The 23,751-nt window shown below is 36.6% G+C and overlaps 1 protein-coding gene across 1 annotated transcript; it reads left to right on the top strand.

Moving 5' to 3' along the window:
- Window positions 1-1,121: 1,121 nt before the first annotated feature.
- On the top strand, window positions 1,122-23,380 carry srebf1 (sterol regulatory element binding transcription factor 1). Its single transcript, XM_058768884.1, has 19 exons — window positions 1,122-1,519; window positions 5,103-5,615; window positions 9,021-9,193; window positions 9,292-9,438; window positions 9,686-9,904; window positions 10,077-10,191; window positions 10,830-10,984; window positions 11,164-11,341; window positions 11,438-11,622; window positions 11,728-11,989; window positions 14,335-14,501; window positions 15,795-15,963; window positions 16,089-16,197; window positions 17,087-17,196; window positions 17,477-17,609; window positions 18,751-18,916; window positions 20,176-20,358; window positions 20,937-21,048; window positions 21,892-23,380. Exons 1-19 carry the CDS (start codon window positions 1,426-1,428, stop codon window positions 22,110-22,112), a joined length of 3,411 nt encoding a protein of 1,136 aa, XP_058624867.1. The 5' UTR covers window positions 1,122-1,425; the 3' UTR covers window positions 22,113-23,380.
- Window positions 23,381-23,751: the final 371 nt, after the last annotated feature.

Here is a 23,751-nt window from a genome sequence, read left to right as displayed (position 1 = left end):
CTTATGTTAACAACAATAATAATGTGATGCTAGTTTGCATTTAAATGATGTTCTTGTATTATGTTTAAACAGACGTCTCGATTGCAGTAGAAGGAGAAGAGACTGAGGCCTCCTTCAGCAAACTCTTTATACATGTATTTCAGAGTTTCTTGTATTGTATTGTTTCCTGCAGTCACACGGCGGCGTTACTCTCGGTCACTGACCCACTTCACCTCAGTCTGTTGACACGAGTTCAGTGACATATAGAATTCTTTAACTTTGTAAACACAAAGTCAACTAATTATTTAGGTCAGATCAATCCATCCTATTTATAATAATTTACTGATCAATTTGTGTGCATGTGTTTTCATTTTTGAGTGTATAATAGAATTTGTGCAAATATTGGATGCATTTAATTTGTTTTATATAAGAGCGTTTTCTTTTCTTTTCTTTTTTTTTTTATTTTTTTTATATGTAAATCTGATTATTTCAGTATTATTTAACATAAATCCCCGTTTAGGTTTATCATCCTTATTCTAAGAGAAATACATGATGTAATCACGGAGCCACACGTGTGACGTCACATCACCCCACTCGCTCTCTGACTCGCTATTGGTCGATTTCTCTGGTTCTACAGGCGGAGTCACCGCTGCGGCTCACACTAACCTGATCGCCCAGCGCCCTCCTCTGCTCAGCTCTGATTGGCTGACGGAGACAAGCCCACTAAAGTCCCGACCATGCCGCTGCCGACTGAGATTTTGTAAACAAAAATGGGCGGTTTATTCGGCGCTTTAGATTAAAAATATGTTGAATACATTGACTCTCAGCGTATTAATTAAACAGGTCATTATATAATTATTAACGTGTTTAAATAGCTGACAAATGCTTTTAAACAGTTAGATACTTGAAATGGGTAATAAGATATGAAAAATAATAATAATACTAACAATCCAAAACATACTCTATTTTAAGTAAAACAAATTACAGTAAAAGTCAACCTCAAAAAAGTGACTTAAATTACAGTTTCGTATCTTTCCAACCTTATATTACAATACACTTGAATGGCAGCACCGAAAGCGCGCAAGTCAAGTGAAAGAGCGTCCCCTGAAAGAGCAAGTTCTGATTGGTCGAGCGGCGTTGTCAATCACTCACAGCGCTCTCGGTGTTAGCATGCTAATGTGCAAAGCAAACTCTTAAGTCAACTTTGCCTTGTGCGGCAGTATGGAAACGAACGCGAGCAGGTAGTTGACTGAATCAGCAACAAAGTTGAATTTATCGAAAATTAAGCGGACGGATCTTACGAAACGCAGCTAACAAATGTCCGGGCATATTTGCTCTCCCGACAAGTGCAAGAAGTTCCTAGTTTACATGGAATAACGCTTGTTGTGTGTGTGTCGGTGGGACTTGAATACTTCTGAAGTCAGCTTGAAAGAGCATTTGAGGACAATGAATCTGTCTTTTGACGACCCGTCTCTGGACACCTTGGACTCCAGTTTGACTCCGAATGATATTGACACGGCTCTGCTCAATGACATTGATGGTAAGAGATCGTTTGTTTACACTTGGAGTGCTGGTTGGCAGGCTGGACAAAGTGAATTAAGCGTTTGCTGTTTAGGGACAGATACATATTTACATATATAGATGGTGCTGTCAGACGTATTCGCGTGTTTATACTAACTAAGCTTATTTAATTTAATTTAAATATGCACGAGCTATCATATTTAACCACTGTGCCATCATACAAGATGCTTGCTTTACTCAGAATCAACGTTATCCCTTTTATACACATAATGCTAACACTGGAAGGTGTGAGCGGGTCTGATCGGGTGGGCGTCAGCTACGAAAACAAATAGCAGATGCATAGGTGCTTTATTTGCACATGGTTATTGTTGCTTTGTGTGCTAGATCTCATTAAAACGAAAATAAAATGCAAAGTGTCATTAGATTACTGACAGTGTTCATTGTCTGGCAGCAGAAGTTGCTTTGAGAGCGGCCCCGCCCCCCTCCAACTTGGAGTGAGGTTACTCTCGGCCGTTTCCTCATATTCTGACCTACCAACACAGTTCCCTTATAATTCACGTTAAGACCTAAAACATAAAATTGACAGGTACAACTTCATCAGTTCTGTATGTCGTACCAAAATGTGTTTTAGAAAACATTTCGACCCTGAATTATCTTCAAAGTGCGAATGTATCTCAGTGTGTATTTGATTACATTTATACTCTTTGCATTATTATAGATTTTTGTATTGATGTTTTTAATGGTTCAGTGGAGAATATAAGTGAGGTGACCGACAGTAACCCTGCGTTGAAGCGGATTGTGTCCGATAGTAACCTCATAGCGAGCATAGCGAGGCGCTTTCCAGGCCTCTGATTGGCTGAGCGCGATCACCTCATACAAACACACTGGCCGCCGCCATGCTTGCGCACACTGAAGGAGTCTTGTGTTATATTGGGTCACATCACATGTATGTATGCAAAACACATTTTGAGCAGTTAAATTATTATTATTTTTTAACCCTTTTGGGAATTAACTTTCTTTATTATTTGTATTTATAATAATAAAATAAATAAATGCATTTAAATAATAATGTTATAACTGTATATAAATGTAAATGACCGCAATAATTAATAGTAATAGTAGTAATAATAATAATAATTATTATTGTTATTATGATTATTATAAATATTCATATAACCTAGTTAACTGACTTAATAATAACAATAGTAATAATGTTATTATAACTGTACATAATCAGTAAATATACTGATTACACTGAAAAGTATAATCAGTAAATATCAGCAAATATTAATTAATAATAATAATGATACCTAGTAATAATAATAAATAAATATGCATATAACCTAGTAACTTAACTTAAAATAATAATAATAATAATAATAAAAGTCAACAGGTTACTCTTCTGGAGAGTTACTTAGGAAATGTAAAAAAATGTTTTTTTTTTTTTTTTTCTTTTCTGATTTAAACAATTAACGTTTTCATTTTTGATTGTATAATAGAATTTGTGCAAATATTGGATGCATTTAATTTGTTTTATATAAGAGCATTTTTTTTTAAATATATAAATCAGATTATTTCAGTATTATTTAACATAAATACCTGTTTAGGTTTATTATCCTTATTCTATGAGAAATACATGATGTAATCATGGAGCCACACATCATTAATTAATATTAATTAATAATAATAATAATGATAACTAGTAGTAATAATAAATAAATATGCATATAACCTAGTAACGTGACTTAATAATAATAATAATAATAATAATAGTAATAAATCAACAGGTTACTCTTCTGGAGATTTACTTAGGAAATATAAAAGAAAGTTTGTGTTTTTTCTTTTCTGATTTAAGCAATTAACGTTTATGTAATATAAGTAACATTTATCACATTTATATTACATTATATGTAATCTGTGTAAATTTTTTTTTTAGTTTTAGTTTTTTTTTTGTGTAATATTATTTTCCTAATAATATTATTGTATTATTTAATCAAAATAATGTGGTGATTATAATAATGCTTTGTTCCAGTAATAATAATAAAAAATAAAATAAAATAAAACTATAATTAACTGTAATGTTACTTTCAAATTGATGACTTGTGCCTTTAGGGTGCGTCTAGAGTAAATTGTCTATTAAAGTCAAGATAATTAAAATGTCATTATGCTGCCACAACTAGATGAATGTGATTATAAGATCTTGATAAATGGTCACCCAGTGTTATCATTAATTATCAAACTTTAATTTTGTCAGTGTTTTTGTAGCCTGCAGATTTTTGAGTTTCATAATCAGTAGTTTAAACATTTGAGGTGTCATGATTTCCTCTAATGAATGTATTTTATTCATTGGGCTGAAGGTGGTTGTGAGACGAATGATCTTGACCAGGCTGTGTCTCTGTCCTTGTGCGAGAGGATTTGCAGTGAATGATGAAACTCTGTAATGGGGCACTCTGCAGTCAGATCAGCGTCTCCAGCCTACAGCTGAATCAAAGCCAGGCCACATGAGCTGAATTCACCATGGTTTAGTGCAGATGTGGGATCAGACCCGATGAGTGTGAAAATGAACTTGTGCTCTGTGGATCTCACAGGCCTCGACACCTCAGTCGTGTTGAGAAGATGAAAACTCAAAGTAACCAGCAAAGTATACAGATACTGCAAACACAAATAAAGTAAAAAAATCTTTAAAAACTTTTACATTTCTTTTTTCCTTTTTTTTTAACTTTAAGATCAGCAAGATGTAGATAGAATAGGGAAAATTATTGGAGGATATTCAAGGAAAAATGATCATAGTTGTGGCCAAGTATATTTCACATTAAAGAAATAGCCAGTAAGCTTTAGTTTACCTCATAGCCTGGCAAACCCACATTTGTACCACGAAAGAAAGCAGTGAAGACGCTTATAAAACGATTGAATTCAAAATACTTGTCGATTCAAAATACTATGGTTCAGAAAGAAATTAAATGCATTAATGTGCTTATTGTGTGCCAATATGATCTGCTACATGCTATTGCTAGCTAGGCAGGGGGGTTTTATAAACATTTTGCTGAACAAAAAAAAAAAAAAATGTGGGCAAGATGAGTCATCAGTAGTTTTGGTCTGTTTTCCCAGAAGTGAGATTATTTTTTTTATTTCATTTTATTTTTTATTTTATTCAGAAAGGACAGATTAAATTAATCAAAAAAGTGACATTAAAGAGATTTATAATGTTACAAAAGAATTCTATTTCAAATAAATGCTGTTGTTTTGAACTTTCTATTCATCAAATAAATCTATTTTTATCAGGTGGCACAAAAACCCATTTCTAAAGTACTATCTATATATATATATATATATATAATCCTGTGTTATTTTGTAGTTTCAGTCATTTAATAGATGGTAGTTTATTGTTCGTATGTAATTGCATTGAAAGGATTGGATTAATCTGGGTGATAACGTTATCAAATCGTAACGCACCTCCCTTTTATTACAGTGCTGTCAGACACACATCATATCCTTCTTGACAGAACATCTGATTAAGTTCATGCATTCCCTGGGAATCAAACCTATGGTGTTGCTTTTGAATGCTTGGAGGAACCCATTGTTCTGTTTCCATGTTTTAACAGATATGCTCCAGCTTATCAACAACCAGGACATGGAGTTTGGAGGGCTGTTCGATCACGCTCCATTTCCTGCCCCCGCAGCCCCCACGCAGGACCTCTCAGTCCTGCCCCACTCCAACCCTTCCTCTCCTCCACCCGCCTCTTCTACACCCACCAACACCTCCTCCATCCTCAGCAGCAGCCCCCACCTGGACGCCCTGCTGGGCCCCCCCATCACCCGCAGCTCCTCCATCCCGGACAAGGCATTCCAACCTCCCACTTTCCAGCAGTCTCCTCTGGCACAGGTGACCTCCACCCCCGCAAACCCCACCACACTACAGACCACGCAGCCCAAAGCTCAGCCTGCTCCATCTCCCAGCCTCCACCCTTCCACACTGCCGGCCCCGAGCCAAGCTGCCCCAGCCGGGAAGAGTCCTTCCTTCAGTGCGACCCAGCAGGCCTTCTTCAGCTCACCGACACCCCAACCACAGCAGCAGCAGCCCGTGGTCACTTACTCCAACCAGAACTGTTATACTGGTAAGATTTATTATCTAAAAATAATACAATCAATAACCATTTTCAACTAAAAACTGAAAACTTTTTTTTAGCCGTTCGTTTACACAACACCAATATTTTCGAGGCCTGAAAACACAAACTTTCAAAGTGCAAATTTTTGAAAGCAATACCATTATTTTCTATGTGTAAACTACAAAAATGGTGAAAACTGTGACGTCATGCAAATGCATGTTAAGTATTCAGTCTGTAGGTATGTGCGCAAACGCGTGGTGTTTTTTTACAAAGTCGCATCATTAACTACTGGCCTGGCATGGATAATACAATGTTTTTATTTGTTTTTGCAGATTTTTATTTATATTTTGATCATTTATAAATGTCAATTCGAATGTCAATTTGTAATGCAGCGAAATTACAACTTTTACATTAACCAATGTTATGCAACTAAAATGTAAGTTTTTCCTCTCGAGATAAGTCATGGTGAAAGATGTTGGTATAGGTTTACGTATATTGCAGCCACCGCACTAGCCAATATTTTTAATCGAAGGAGACGCATGCGCGTATCTTTAGCGAAGCAGCACGGAAAGCTACTTCTGAAACATGCCGCAGCGCAGCTGGTATAAACACAAGCATTGACAAGAGTGGTCGCGATCAGCTCCGGTGTCCGTGTCGGAGTTGTAATGCAGTGTAAATAAGGGGTTATCCAATCTTTAATGGCACGGAAAGCCTCTTATACTTGGGAGCAGCCACGTATGAGGTGTTTCTTGGAGGTTAAAATACATTAAAGAATGATCATGTGACTTTTACGTACGCCAGGTGACCTGTAAATGTGAAAAAAAAAAAAAACTCTTTCCATTACAGTTTTGCGAAATATTCCTTTTTCGAATTGCCTGAAACACCACCTCAAGCGAGCGTTAAAATTTTGAAATTGACATGATTCTATTGGCCGTATTTTCAATTCACAATTTCAATTGGCCCAATTCGAAGGGTAATGGAAATGCAGCTAGTGTCGTCTGTACGCAAAGCTTTTCAAAATCACAAAGGACAACTAGTTTCAGTTTTTTGGACATTATTATGTAAACATCGCAAGTCTAAATCATGGCAACATCAAAATAATTTCATCAGTTTCAACTTCATTGTTTAAGTTATACAAGACTAGACAACTAAAGTTGTCAGCTAGACAACATTTTAAAAAAGGCAGTAACTGATTTTAAGTTTTTAAGATAGAATTAGGTAACAATTTTGTACAGTGTGTTTTTTTGTCATTGTTTTTAAAATATATGCCACAATTGGCCGAACACAACACTTTGAAGAGACAAATCTCTCATTTGTGTGCAAGATCTACCAGTGAAAATAAAACTGCAAGGAGGGACTTTCAGAAACAGGCCATGTCAAACTTATCTTACCATAAATGTGCCAGTTACATCTATTAGCACTTCTTCTCAAAGGGTCTTCTTCTCAAGCTAACTGAGAAGCTAATTGTTCACACTTTTTATTAGTTGTCTTTAACAGTAACTACTATATAACTAAAGCATTTGATACAGTGAGGGCGAAGTGACTTCCTCAAATGTTTTACATGTTTCTTATACCAGTTGGAAGGCTGAATAGCTTCCCAATAAAGTGGGTATTAAATGAAATAACTACACTTTTTTTTTTTTAATAAATACTTCACATTTTATTAAGTTGGCACTTTAATTTTGATTCATTGGCCTCTTAAACAGTAAAATGTTAATGTGACTGTCAGACAGCAGAAAAACTTGCTTACAAATAACTAAACGTTCAATATTGAACATTGGCACTAAATAAAAAGTAAAATTAAAGTGCATTTTCCAAGAAGTGTGAAAAAGCTCTCTTGCTTACTTATACTTGTTGATAAACTATACTTGATAACTGTAAAAACATTTGTTGGCTCAGCAATAGTGGTTAAATCAGCTGAGCTGAGCTATTTGTTCTAGTGTTATCATTTTTAAATCCGTGCAGTGCTTACATATTTAATTGAACGATTGAATCAGATGTGTGCTCTTATGAAATGTTAATGACTCATGAAAAAACTTTATAGTAACTAGATCAAATGTTGTAATCAATCTCACTCATTCTGCAGACTCAGCTTTTTACATTTTTTTTATTAAAGATTTATGTCGTCTTTTATGTAATGATTATGTTGTTCATGAGTAATACTCAGTGTGAACATTGTTCATGACTACCATTATTACGAAGACTATAAAATGCATCACCTTTGATCAGTCATATGTCTGAAAAGGCAATTTGAGTTCAAGGTGCAGACGGTGAAGTCACTGTTGTCAGTCCTGGAAACCTAGTGAACGTTTACCGTACATTGTGTTCATGTGTAAAGCTGCCCAACCTACATTCTTTCTTTGTATATGCTTTTATAATTTCCTTTCATTCTGCTTATCATTTTCGAGCCTTAGGTAATGTCACCACCAGGCCAAAGAGAGAATACAACATCACACTAGTGTAGTTCAAAGTTCAGTCAGGCTGAATTGAGTTATGAATTTCTGTAGTTATAAATGACCCTGTTATAAAGCTTTATGGAGCGTCCCATCATAATGAACTGGAGATTTCTGTGTTAAGATAATAGTGTGATTTTGTTTTGTGTGTGCAAGTTTAAAAAATTCATACTTGACTAACTTAATCCTCTTCGTCCCAAGTGAGACATAACTAAAATAATTAAAGAAATTCATAGGCTATTATTATTCTTATGTGGACTAGAAATGGGTCTTAAATAGGTCTAACATTGCAAAGCATATTTATTGAAATCACTAAATTAATCAGTGAAAACTGTGGAGGCTGAGAATCAAAATGAAGGCAAACACTTAATCATAATGAATTGAACAGGAAAAAGCAACATTTTACAAGTGAATTGAAAACAGAAAAACTGATCACGTGTGGTACTATTTCTAACATTCATTAATTAGAGCAAATGTATGGTGTTCTACATGTTGATTTGGGGTGAGTCAGGGCTGCATGATTTATCACAATGATTGAAATTGCAAAATAGTTTGGTCCAGTGTAAATTTATTGTAAATTCCTGTGTTAGTGAAAATTCCTATTGGTCACTATACACCTGTTATTAAAGTAATAATTCATAGTTCACAAAAAAATACTCGTCCTCAGGCCATCCATGATGTAGATGAGTTTGTTTCTTTATGGGAACAGATTTGGCAAAATTTAGCTTTACATCACCAATGGATCCTCTGCAGTGAATGGGTGCCGTCAGAATGAGAGTCCAAACAGCTGATTAAAAATATCACTAATGATTGATAGAGTGTTCACATATCAATAGATTTCAAACAATGATAATATTTCCTCTATTGACAAGGGTGATTAAGGTTTCTGCCTGAATGCTATTTGTTGTTTAGTGCAACTTCTTGCCTTTCTTTATTCTCATGATCTAATTGGTTCTTGCAGCTGTCACTCAGCAGAGCTCCCCTCAGCCAATCCCGAGTCTCTCCACCTCTCCACAGAATGTTCAGCCAATGACCATCCAAGCCCAGCTACAGAGCCTGTCGGCTTCGCCAATCCTGACCACCTCGTCCAGCCCTCCTACACAGACCATCTCCCCTCAGGTTCAGCAGGTTCCTGTAAGTGCGTTTATTGGTCTACTGATGCCCACATGCACAATAACTTACATTTTACAGTTTTTATTGTGTGCACTAAGCGTTCTTCATGTGTTTTGCAGGTTTTGTTGCAGCCGCAGTTCATTAAGGCAGATTCTCTCTTACTCACAACTCTAAAGCCTGATGTATCTATTGTAACAACAGTCACGTCACCTTGCATCACATCGCTGGCTACATCCACGGCACCAATCCAGAACACCCCACTGCAGGTACACACAAGACCAAGAGTTAAAACTCACAGATTTGCTGTTTTGTTCTTGGTTTGAACTGGCCTTCAATCACATTAGTAATGCTATAGATCCATGTTCAAGATATTTGATATTAAATGTCAAATTTAAACCATGCAGAAGTTAAATTTTTTTTCTTTTATTCGAAAAATTTCTCACTTTTTTTTGCCTAATGTGTTTTTGAAGACCTCTGTTTTTATTATGTGGATCTGTACATCTCTTGTCTCAGGCACTGATGAGTGGAGGCACCATCCTGACCACCGTTCCCCTGATGGTGGACGCAGAGAAACTGCCCATCAATCGAATTGCCATCAGCGGGAAACCAAGTGGCCAGCCGCACAAGGGCGAGAAACGCACAGCCCATAACGCCATTGAAAAACGCTACCGCTCCTCCATCAACGACAAGATCATTGAGCTCAAAGACCTGGTGGCTGGGACAGAAGCTAAGGTGCAGCCAGAACCCAATTACATTGAAGAGAAACTTTCCTCATCTTAGTGACACTTGAAGTTCATTTGAAAACTTTAACCAGATGAGCTAACCAAAGTAGATTTTGTAGCTTTTATCTTACCTGGAAGATGCCTTAAACATCATTATAAGATGAATTTTCTGTATTATACAGCTCAATAAGTCAGCCGTGTTGAGGAAAGCCATTGACTACATTCGCTACCTTCAGCAGTCCAACCAAAAACTAAAGCAGGAGAACATGACACTCAAAATGTCCATTCAGAAGAACAGTAAGTTCTGTTTAAATGTATATTAAATGCAATATGATTTAATTTGTTGAACTTTAGAGTGCTTATTTGACCCTCTTAAGTAGGACTTAAGCGCATTTTTATATGTAATCCGTAATTACTTCTGTTGTCTTTGTGTACTGCTGAATGTACTGACAATCATTGTCATTCTATTGAAACATCTGTGATATATTTAAATTTATTACACATTTGTAAAGATGACATTTTAAAATGTATATTAACTTTAAATGTATTATCAAAAAACATTACAATTAAATGATAATCAAGTAACTCACATGTGCTTTAGTATGCAAATCAACATTAAAAAAAGTGTACTTCTTCAAAGCATGACAAAAGTTTATTCAAACATGATGTAAAATGTATTTTAAGTAAAACCTCCTAATATGACATTATTACAAAGTGCACTTTTAAGTGTTAAGATTTATATGCAAGTGTCTCTTTAAGTACACTTAAATGGCCTTTTATTCCAGTAATATTATGTTATCTGCAAGCACAGTTTTTTAAGTATACTTTTAAGATTTGAAGTATCAAAAGTGCACATTCAATACAATTAAGCACACTTCTTTTTCACATGGGGAGCATGGTTGTCTTTGCATTGACTTGTCACTTCTCCTCCTCAGAGTCTCTGAAGGACCTTGTAATCATGGAGGTGGATGTGAAACCAGAAATCCCCACCCCTCCAGCATCAGATGTTGGCTCGCCTCAATCCAGCGGCCCCTTCTCCCACCACGGCAGTGACTCAGAGCCGGACAGCCCAATGGTAGAAGACAGCAAGGTAGCAGAAACTCAGATCTTCCAGAGCTCCTATCATGCCTTTAATGAATTGGCTTCAGTCATGAAGTAATTGGATGTGTTAGTGTGCGGTGGATAATTTGATTGCTTGAGGTCAAGAACTTGGATGAATAACCATGTAATGATCTAACGCCAATTTTTGTTTCCTGTTCTCTCTATTAGCCTGTGGTTGAGAGGGCTGGAGGAATGCTGGACCGCTCTCGCATGGCTCTGTGTGCCTTCACCCTGCTCTTCCTATCCTTTAACCCATTGGCGTCTTTTCTGTGTGGCGGCTGGAGCAGCTCTGGGACGACTGTCTCTGGACACACAGGAAGGAGTATGCTGGCAGTGCAGGATGCAGGTGCTAATACTCGCGTTTTTGCTTGTGAGAGACACGATATGTTCAGAGTAGCGTCCCATCCCTATCTAAATGCTGATCTTCTTTTGATACGTGTAGCCGAGTCTTGGGGGTGGATGGACTGGATGTTGCCCACTCTTCTGGTGTGGCTGTTGAACGGTGTTCTGGTCGCTGGAGTTTTGATCCGCCTGCTCGTGTATGGAGAACCTGTGACCAGACCTCACTCAGAATCATCTGTCCTTTTCTGGAGACACCGCAAACAGGGCGATCTGGATCTAGCCAGGGTATAAAACGCTTTCTTGCACTCATCTGTTATTGATATGGAGGTCAAAGTCCACCAGACCATCTTCTACACGTCTGATATTTGTTTGTCTAATGTTTCTCTGCAGGGCGACTTTGCTCAGGCCTCTCAGAACCTCTGGACGTGTCTCAAAGCTCTTGGTCGTCCTCTGCCCACGTCTCAGCTGGACCTGACCTGTGCGGTGCTGTGGTCCGCCCTGCGTCTGTGTCTGCAGAGACTGTGGGTGGGCCGCTGGCTAGCTAGCCGCGCCGGAGCCCTCCGTTCCAACCGCCCCCTACAGGAAGATGCCCGTAAGAGCTGCCGTGATGCCGCCTTGGTCTACCACCGTCTACACCAACTCCACATGACCGGTAAGTCGCTGTAGCATATAGAGGAATCAGGTAACCTTGTGAAGAGCAGCTGTTCGGCCACCTTTTTACTATCTCTGACATTTGCATACAAATTTTGTCCCTTAGTTCACCATAGTAAAATAAATTATGAATATATGCATATATCCACACAAATGTATGACGGAAAGAAAAATGTGGTTTTCTAGAGCTAATCATTGCAAATAATCATTTAACAATTATAAAACTGTTATTTTGGGCACAATGATTCTTTATTGCCCTTTTTGCAGATATAGGGTTTAAAGAATATGGAGTCCTAGACATGATATGTGGAGAGAGAAAATAAAAGATATTGTGGCCACGAATTAAGAAATTGTTATCACTAGTTGTTAATTTGTTCACTTCTTTTAGTTATGGTCACATTGTACTACGTTGTTTCCTTGTTTTAATGTAGTTAAATTATGGCCACAATTTAACTAAAACGCAAACAAATGATTAAATCTTGAGAATGAATTAGTACAATGTAGTCACTTAAAATGAGAGAACAAAGTAATAAATTGTCATTAATAAATTAATTAAATATTAATTTTTTAAAAATCAGCATGTCATATGCGGGGCTTCTTAAAGGTGCCATAGAATGGAAAACTGTATTTACCTTGGCATAGTTGAATAATAAGAGTTCTGTACATGACATACTGGAAATGACATACTGTGAGCCTCAAACACCATTGTTTCCTCCTCCTTATGTAAATCTCGTGAATAAAAAAGACCACTGAAAAATAGGCAAATCAGAACATAACACCGACTGAGACGTAACAGTCGGGATCACTAATAGTTACGCCCCCAACACACGCATGTTCTAGGTCAGCCGCCAGCCAAACCATCAGAAGTTCTGCAGGTATTGTGAAGAAACAAGCGAGGACAACAGCTAAAATGGCAGACCATGGAAATAAATGTTATGTTCCAGGCTGTGCAGGGGATGTGAAGTGCAGGGATGGGTTGGTGTCTGTATTCAGAAAGGCACGGAAAGCAAATAACGCGTTCTAATAAAATAACGCGAGCCACTAAAGGGACATGATTAGCTTCTTGCTAGCGGTAGCCTGTTACATTACAGTACATAAGATTTCACTTACCACATAAACAGAGTAAGGAGAGATGACTGAGGATGATGGGGAATGATTTACAGATCCTGAGCACCACTGACAAACATCTGATCTTGTAAAATGTGTGGTAATTACTGCCGCTCCATAGTATAAATAGAGTACATGCGATCGCGAAAATGAAAGTAAAAAGCGATCGTGCATTTGAAAGCAGTTCCCTGCGGCTCCCTGATGCCCGCATTTTATATACAATATAATTACCCAACGATATAACTGCGAGAGAAAGTATTGAAATATATATTTTCCCTGTGTTTCCTTCCTGCTGTGTGAGCTACTGAAATGAGCCGCACTGTGAAACAGTCAATCAGAGCAGAGCTCAACATTATTATTCATGACCCTTCCAAATAAGGTAATAACAGACAATTTCATTCTAGGGAGAAATCCTAGGGTTATAAATGCACATGTAAAACTGTTTCTGGAGAATTATTGCCCTTACCTAAGCCACATACCTTCTATGTAGATATCAGAGAACAATTTAAAATATTGTATCAATGCATTCTATGGCACCTTTAAAAGAATGACATTTAGTTAAAAAATTGGTAATTCTCTCTTTATGTTAATCGTTTTGATTTGAATGCATCACATCCAGTCAGGTGGTTGTTTAGTTACAAATATAGTTCAAATATTTCAACGCAACCAAGAAGTGTTATTTTAGTTTTATTTGAGATGCTATTATCATTTTTATTTATTTAATGTTTTGAAATAGTTTAAATTTTGATATATTAGTTTTACTAATTTAGTTGTACTTGTTTGTCATTTTTAGTATTTTTAAAATACGTTTTTATAAATTATTTTAGTTAAAAAAATTTTTTTTAGTACATCGTTAAACTTAATTTAAATGCGAAATGATTCCTTCAACTTGTTAAGGTTTTTTTCAATTTTTTTATTGTATTTCTGATAACATTTATTTGCAACGAAAATTTTCATTTTATTTTATTTTTCTTCTGGTTTTAGTATTAGCTAACTATAATAACCCTTCAACTGAAGCTGAAATTGGACCCAAAAATTCTGCATATTCATATGATCGCAACTCTGTGCAGCTCCTGAATGACTTATGGTCTGTCATTTGTTATTTGTCATTTATCATTTGTTATTTTGGTCTTGTATTTACCTTCTACAGGAAACCGTGACACACCTTAACCAGACATAACACATGATAAATCTTCTAGCCATTCACCGTATTTGCTCATGATGTTGATCTGTGTGCAGGCAAGCTCGGAGGAAGCCACCTCTCTGCGATTCACATGGCACTGAGCGCTCTCAACCTGGCCGAGTGTGCAGGAGACTGTCTCCCTGTTGCCACACTGGCAGAAATCTATGTGTCTGCAGCCCTACGGGTTAAAACCAGCCTTCCCCGCCTGCTTCACTTCACTACTGTAAGTACACACATGCACGCTCACAGCCCTGATCCAAAACCTAGCTGCTCTGCTGTCTACTGCATGCGTGTATTGACTAGGATCGAACCACAAAAGCAAGTGTACATGGACAGCAATTGACTCACAGTTAAGCCCAAAGTATATGACAATTTTTACAAGTATGCTAGGGTATGTGCACAGTGCACATGGCATAAATTTCCTCATCAGCATAGTGTGCGCTAGGGGTGGGTGATTATACTAGGGGTAGACATGATTAACCAGTAGAAATTTGTCAACCGGTAGAGATTTTGTACTATCGTCTCTATCGCAGTCAAACACTCACGTGACGTTGCTGTGCTATGCCGTCACGAAAACTTATCATTTGCAGGTTTTTTTTAACATTGCAGTTTAAAAACAATTGATTTTAGGCCGATGAATCAGCAGCGAAATAGAACTCATTTCAGTATATACATGCGCAGTCTGAGAGACTGTTTCTGAGCGCTGTCAGAGAGGTGCGCGCACGTGAAGGTGGTGCTCATAGAGCGTAAGATTTTTGAATGTTATTTTGAGTTATTTTTGCAGCTTTATAGGCTTAAACAGTTAAATACACACACTAGTATGTGTCAAAATGCTCGTCTTTGCAAGTATCCTCGTAAACACAGTAATTTTAGGTTTTAACTGAGAGCAAACAGCTGAGAAAGAAAGCACATGTCTAACAGTATATTGGATCTGGGCAGCTCTTAAAGTGACAGCAGTCTAATATTCCTGCTGTCTGTCAAAAAAAAAAATCTCTCACTGCTCTTGACTAAATCACTTTTGTAACTTTAATAAGAAGAAATATATATTTAATTTACACAGTGAAGAATATGCAGTGGTTTTATGCATTTGTCCACCTTTTTAGTTTCATTGCAGTATTTTTATGAGTAATTTTCATTAATTTTACTTAAAATCAACATTTCTCTCACCTGGTCTTAGGTTTATTTTGTTTTTTACTGAGTTTGTCTTGGTGCATTCTAGGATTAGATTTTGTGCCAAGGAAACATGCAGAGCTGCCTTAGACTTTGGCCAAAATGTGATATCTTGGAAGTGCACTTCTACCTTTCAGACTTGGCGACAGTAGTGCACTTGTGACACCTAAAATGCTGCCTTGGTAGAGAGCTCGCTAGGTTTTGGAACAGCATCAAACTCTGTCTTTTCATCCAGTGCAGTTATTTGAATGGCACTTGCTTTCATATTTGTTTGATAGTGTATCCATATTTTGATGTGTGCTGCATATGGTAAGTGGAGATATGACTTAAATTTTCTGTCCTGCAGCGAGTGTTCTTGAGCAGCGCTCGGCAGGCCTGTCTGTCGCCCAGTGGCAGCGTCCCTCCTGCCATGCAGTGGTTGTGTCACCCGCTAGGTCATCGTTTCTTTGTGGACGAGGACTGGTCCATTCGCAGCACCCCTAAAGAAAGCATCTACAGCCAGGCGGGAAACTCAGGTCAGCGCCATACAGAGAAAAATCAAGCTGAAGGGATCAGTTTTTTTGTTGTATCGTGCTTATTAATGTACTCCTGATAATGATTCCTCGGGCTCACCCTTGTGTGTTTTTGCATTTGTCTGTAGTTGACCCGCTGGCTCAGGTGACCCAGGCGTTCCGCGAGCATCTGTTGGAAAAGGCCCTGTACTGCGTGGCACAGCCGCGAGGCGACAAGAACCTCACTGATGGAGATGGGTGGGTGATTATTCTCAATGCTAGTTTACACACAATCTCATCTAGGCTACTGTAGCGAATAGAGCTGCACTGGTTTCTAGACCTGGTCGTTAGCCACCTTTATTATAATTTTTAAGAATATAAAGAAATCAATACTTTTATTCAGTAAGGATATGACAAATTGACAAAAGTGATGCTAAAGATATGTTGTTAGAAAAGGTTTCTGTTTTGAATATGCGGTTCTTTTTAACTATTTTTTTTCATCAAATAATCCTGAAAAAATATCACAGGTTCCAAAAAAGCAGCACAACTGTTTCCAACATTGATAATAAATCAGAATGATTTCTTAAGAATCATGTGACACTGAATTCAGCATTGCATCACAGGAATTAATTATATTTTAAAGTATAATAAAATATAAAACTTGTTTTAAATTTTAATAATATTTCTCAATATTCCTTTTTTTTTTTTTTGGATCAAATAAATGCAGTTTTGACGAGCATTAAACACAAAAAATCTTGCTGATCCCAAACTTTTGAACGGCATATATAATTTTAAATTGTAATAATATTTGTAATATTTAATGAAGAAAAAAAAAACTAAATTAAATAAACTAAATATTTCAAACTATTTTATCTAATTTAAATAGTTTAAACTAAAACTTTAGTTCATTAAAACTAAAGCTAAATCTTCAAGAAAAAAATATAAATGTTGAATCAAATATACACTTAATATGTAAATCAGTAGCTTTTCTAGTGGTGTTAGCTAGTATGCTTCCATCAGTTGCCAAATTTAACAAATTGTGACACTTTATTAAGATTCAGTGACCCATGTCACTGTACTTTGCTTTTGAATCAGTCTTATAACTGTATAATTCGGGAGCTAATTTGTGTTGTGCGTGTTTTGACAGGGAATACTCAGACTCTCTGGAATACCTGCAGTTGCTCACCAGCGCCTCAGACGCAGCAGGAGCCACGACACAGTCCTTCGCCATCGGATCAAACATGGCCACCGTTACAGGTCAGCTCTCAACAAACTTCTGCTCTGACCCCGAGTGCTGTTTTGAGGACTCCTGGATTATTTTAGTGATATCAGAGAATAACATTCCAGACGAGTCACAGCAGAGAGAGTGGCCACTGCTGAGCTCAAATAAGCTTGCGTTGTTGCTTTCTGTTCAGCTCGGCACATTTCACATCACACTGCGTTCATCTCAGCGTGTTTTCATTCAAGCAGATGTTAGTCAGAGTGAGTGAAGGACAGTTTGTGTGTGTGTGATCACCATTGTGTCCTTGACCTCTAGGATGTGACCCTCATTCGAAGTGGTGGTCGTCGGTTGTCGTGGTGATCATTAATTGGCTCCAGGGAGATGACGTGGCGGCAGAGAGATTGTACCCGGCGGTGGAGCACTTGCCACGCAGCCTTCAGACCGCTGAGTGAGTGACATGTGACAGTCAAAAATAGTATTATTATTATTTTATTAAAAATATTATTAAGCAAATAAGGATCTAATTGGTTGAAAGGTACATCAAGTTCACGCAGGGTTTCTGGTAGTAGTTCATCATGTTGTCTATGGACACATTTGGCAACCACAAAGCAGTGCTATTTTAGTATTATACATTTATGGTTTAATATTTAAATTTACAAAGTTAAAAACAGTTTAGGGTTTTTTTGTTTGTTTGTTTTTGAAATTGCACGCATTAAATGCTTTAAATGATCAAAAATGTAGAGACATTTATAATGTTGCATAAGTTTCTGATTCAAATCAATGCTGTTCTTGTGAACTTTCTATTCATCAAAGAATCTCGGAGAAAAAAAAAGTATGTGTTTCTGCACAACTGGTTTGAACATTGATTTATAAGAAATATTATTCTAGTGTAATTTAGATATGGTAATGTTATTAAATTATTTTTAATATTTTAAATGAGCTTTTATCTTTATATTTGATTTGTTGTTTTCTTTTGTTTGTTTTATTTAGCTATAGTTAATTAATTTTATTTTTTTCTCTTTATAATTTATTTTTTAGTTTTAAATTAGTTGTTGAAAAAAAAAATAATAATAAAAAATTTTGTCATTTGAAGAATTTTGGTTAAAAAATGGAAATGTGCTCTTTCTTTAAAACAAACACTGCTTGTGTTTTTATTTATTTTATAATATAATTTAAATACCATTTTATATTTGAAATTTTTATTATAATACTATATTTTTAATACTTTCTCTATTTATATATATATATATATATATATGTATATGTATATGTGATTATTATTATTATTATGGTGGTCTCTCCAGGAAAAGCTGTGTTGAATTCATCCCCTAATGCCACTCTCAGACTACATTTACTTTTAAAAATATTATTAGCACAAGTAAACAATGATCAAATTGGTTGTAAAGAGACTGCAGAGTTATCAGTTGCTCTCATCAGAGTGGCTTTTCCTGGCAAATCACTCTTTGTTGATCCAGCCGCATTTATCTTTCCACTCGCCGTCCGGGAATAATGCTTCGTTTGATGTGCATTTTGTGTCAGTTTATTTTTTTAGCTCAGTCTGTGCTAAGCACATCCTGCTTGTGTTGCAGGAGTCCGCTGCCCAAAGCCTGTCTTAACACTTTCAAAGCGGTGCGCTCCCTGCTGGCCAAACCTGAGAACTACCAGCTCAGCCTCAGCTACTGCGAGAAAGCCAGCGGCCTCTTCAGAGACAGCCTCAACCTCGGCCCACATTGCAGCACCAACACGCTAGACAAGGTAGATGAGCACATGTAGATTCACTGTATCATGTTGAGCTGTTAGTTTGCGGTGGGTGTTTTTTCTTGGACAGGGCTGTAGTGCATTGTAGTTGCATTGCATGTGCCTCAACTGTGCAATGTTCCTGCAGTGCATTACAGAGCTGGACCGCAGTGACTCCTGAACACACTGTTTTTTTAGTTACTTTTAATAAACCAGTCCCAGGGTGATGTATGAAGGCAGTTCTCCTCAAGTTCACACAGATGTCATGGCAGTAGTTCATCATGTCGTTTTTGGGCATTTGACAACCACAAAACAGTGCTATCTTTATTATTTATATATTATTGTAGTATTTATAAATATTTTGAGTTGGCTTTTATTTTTAAATGTGGATATATTTTTGTTAATTTTCAATAATAATTTTAGTTTTAGAAATTTTATGTGCTTTTTATTTTTTAATATTTCTATTAATTATTTTTATTTCGGTTTTATTTGAATACTTTCAGTACTTAAATGAAAATGAAAAATGGCAGAACAACTGAAATAAGTGTTTAATTTTAAGTTCATTTTATTTTATGTTAGCTTTCAGTTAACAACATTTATTTTTAATAGTTTTAGTTAACAATAACAACACTGGCATAAAGTGTCAATACTTTATTTTGAACAGTATCTTTTGTTTTATCACAGTGTTTTGGTTGAAAAGTGTGTGCTGTCTTTCTTTAAAATAAGCACAGTTTATGTTTTTATATTTTTAATATTAATAAAATAATAATATTATTATAAGATAGTAAAACCATAAATGTATAAAATATATTTTTATTTACATATTTATTCTATTATTATTATTAAATATATTTAAATATAATTTTTCCAAAAACATTTATAAACTTTTAAGTGTCTAAATATGTTTGTATATTTTTCCTTTTCATTAAAATTGTAATAATTAAATGTTGTTCAAAAGGCATTTAGTTCCATTTTAAGTAAAGAAAATTTAATTCAAATTAATGAATGAATTAATATATTTTTTATTTTATATTTAGAAAGCAAATGCTCTCAAAATTGGCGGTGGGGGGGTTTGGCAGCGCCTAATTTTAATGATATGAAACAGATGTCAACACATCATTTGTATAACAACACATTAAACTGTTCTTTAAGCATGTTGTTTTTTGCCGTGTTTCACACACACAGATGGTATTTGTGCTCTCAGAGTAAAGTATCTCAAGGCTTTTATTTTGAGATTGTCTGAATTGTTTGCATGTCTCTGTCTGTCTGTGCTGTAGCTGGTGCAGTTGCTGCAGTGTGATCTGTTGTTGGTGACGCGCACTAACGTGTGGCGGGAGCAGCAGGTGCCGTCTCAGCAGAGCTCCCCGACGGCCGCCTCGCCTGCAGAGCTGCAGGGCTTCCAGCAGGACCTCAGCTCGCTCCGCAAACTCGCCCAGAGCTTCAGACCAGCCATGCGCAGGGTAAGAGGCCAGAGTCCACACTAACAACATGACCTGCTCATATTAATGTCTCAGGTTCACTGAACTAAGAAATTATCTGTTTGAGCAAACTATTGCATACAACTTGTCCTGGGTCAGGCAGTGTGATCAAAATCTTATATAACAGTTTATACCCATAATGCCACCCACTCTCTGTCTCAGACACACCGACATTTAAAAAAAAAAAAGAATAATTTTTTTTTAATTATTATTCTTTCGGTATATATAAAAGAAAACTAATATAAATATATTTTAAAAATATAAATACATTTATTTATTTTATCAGCTTTTTATATTTATTTTTTGAACTGCATTTGTAAGACAAAGTGTGTAAATAACACTACATACAAATTCTGCAAAGGTTGAATTTTTTTGACGGGTGTTCCTATTTAAAGCCGATTACAAAAAAGGTTGCACACTAATCTTGTTTTATAAGGAAGTATGAATATGTTTGACATCAAAAGCACGTTATTTTCTTGGTTTAAGTGACGTTCTGCAGGCAGGATTATTTAGTGTGTTTGCCTGTATAACTGGATTGCTCTGTTTTTGTGTCTCTGCAGTTGTTCCTGCATGAAGCCACAGCTCGGCTGATGGCAGGAGCCAGTCCAACACGCACACACCAGCTCTTGGACCGCAGTCTGCGCCGCCGTGCCACGCCTGGAAGCAGAACAGGTGAACATGCTGTGTGTGTGTGTGTGTGTGTGTGTGTGTGCATTTCCATGCATTTTTGATAAATAAAATGTTTTTATTTGAGTAGAATTTCTTACATCTGAGAATAATTTTTTTTTAAATAATTGTTTAATTGTTGCAGCCAGGTCCAATTTTCATACCAGTCATGAAATGTTCAACTTATATTTAACATATCACTAACAGTTTAAAAAGTTTGGGGTCAGTAAGAGTTTTTTGTTTTTTCAGAAAGTATGCATACATTTGATCAGAAGTCACAGAAAAGACATTTAATAATGTTACAAATAGATTTCTATTTCAAGTAAATACAGTTTTCAACATTTGATGATATTTTTTTTTTTAAAGTAGCAATTCAGTATATCAGAATGATTTCTGAAGGATCATGTGACACTGAAGACTGGAGCAATGATGCTGAAAATACAACTTTGCATCACAGGAATAAATTACATTTGAAAATATATTCAAACAGAAAACAGTTATTTTAAATTGTAATATTTCGTAATATTTTTACTGTATTTTGTTTTAAATAAATACAGCCTTGGTGAGACTTCTGTTAAAAACATAAATAATACTGACCTTTAACTTTTATAATATATTACATTATATATTGTCTGTGAAGCTGACACAACAGGTCACAACTTTATTAGTTGACAGTTCGATTTGAGTAACATTATCATTCTGTCATTATTCCAAATCATTTTCAGTCATGTAATTGTGTTGCAGTTCCCAAAAAAGTTATCAGCCAATAGGCGAGTAACTCCCCTGTTAGTATGCACTCTACTTACATTTACTGTATGTGTGTGTGTGTGTGTGTGTGTGTGTGCGCAGAGGAGTGTGAGATGCATCCAGGCCAGCGGGAGCAGGCAGAGGCCGTGATGCTGGCGTGCCGCTACCTGCCCCCTTCCTTCCTGTCAGCTCCGGGCCAGAGGGTGGGCATGCTGGTGGACGCCGCCCGGACGCTGGAGAAACTAGGCGACAAACGCACCCTCCACGACTGCCAACAGATGATCATCAAGCTAGGCAGCGGAACGACCGTCACGTCCACCTAGCCAACAACACACACACTTAAGAGCACTTTTACAAACACACCCCAAGATCTCTCAATCCAGAATCAGCACGCTCTTTATTTCAGGCCTCAGTCAATATCATCCAACAACGCCAAGACGGTTTCGACTCTCCCCAACAATTTATAACTGCGTATTCAAAACCAGTGATGAGATGCAGAGGCAATAACGGGACCCTCATCCAAACACAGTGTTTTCTTGACCCTTTTGATATGAAATTAAATATTTAACTTATTTATCTGCCCTAAAGGAAATTGAAGAGTTTTTTTTTTTCTTCTTCTTCTGTGAAATGGTTTTGTGAAACGAAGCACTGTCAGTGCTGACTTCGGCCACTAGATGGTGATTTGGTGGGTTGAACTGGACGCTGGTCCCTGGTTGAGTTGGACACATATTGTAGAGCTTTGCTTTACTATAAGCACCTTTTGAGAGAAGTGAACATTACGATGCCAAGTTGAAAAAAGTAGTTCCTACTCACAGCATGTTATCGTCTGGGATGAATTCTACATATTGATTTTAGAAAATTAAGGCTTTATAAAAGTTATTTTTCTTTGTGTATATATATATATATATTTTAAATAAGTGTATTTATGATTTGTTTGATGCTGTAGGAGAGCAGTATTTGAAGAGGGGCTGATGGTACATTTTGTCGTGCTGCTGCTGCAGTTGTTGAAGCATATGAAGAAGTCAGCAGAACAAAAAAACGCTTTCTACCAACAGTCACAATGTGATATTGTTCACTGGATTTGTGTCCATTTGCACTATTTAGTGAGTGTGCTGCCCGGTCACCTACAGACAAGCCCACAGGTTGCCACTGATCCACTGTTTAGTTTGTATTTTCAAACCGGTCTTCCATTGGAGTTAGTAAATCCAAATGATTTCATCGGCATCGAATGTTATTGAAGTATTGACTCTAAAGCAAAGACATCAGCGTTAACATCTTTATCCAAAGATAAGATTTGATAGCAGTATGAGGATCTGCCTGCAGCTCTTGTTAGGGAGAGAAGCATATTTATATTTCATCAGTAGTCACCGTTATGTACGAACTCTGATTACTAGACACGTTTTCTATTCTCAATAACCGTGAGATTTGCAATTGACATTCATTACTTGTACGCTAACTTTTCTGTAGTGCTTGTGATTGAGTCTCAAAGACGAAATGTTTCAACTTGCAGGCGCACCCAGAGCATATCCTGTTGTCTTCTGTTTGATTTATTCTTAAGAATGTAAATAAAAGTCTTTTGTAATGAAATCTTTCGTTGTGTTGTCTGCGTTTTTATTAATCTTGATCATTTTTTATTTTTTGCACAACTTGTGTGGTTTTCCTGAGCGAGTCAGTGTGTAATAGTCTAATAGCGCTAATAGTCTCTTGAACGCGAACACCGAGACCAACGGTTAAGGAAGGTAAGGATATTCGTTAGATAATGTTACATTTCAGTTTGTTTTTTACCAAACCTTATTGTAAACCCGCAGAAGACTTGGCTTATCCGGCACTTGTCACATCTGTGGTACTTTTGAGTAAATGATGACCCTTTTAATTTTTGGGTGGACTAGCCATTTAAAATATATTCAAACAGAAACGAGTTATTTGAAATTGTTATAAAATTTCACACAACTTAAGTTTTTA

This window comes from Onychostoma macrolepis, chromosome 03 (assembly GCF_012432095.1).
Source record: "Onychostoma macrolepis isolate SWU-2019 chromosome 03, ASM1243209v1, whole genome shotgun sequence".
NCBI classification, from domain to species: Eukaryota; Metazoa; Chordata; class Actinopteri; order Cypriniformes; family Cyprinidae; genus Onychostoma; species Onychostoma macrolepis.
Note: the sequence above shows the minus strand (reverse complement) of the source record. Positions and strands in the feature narration are given on the sequence as shown.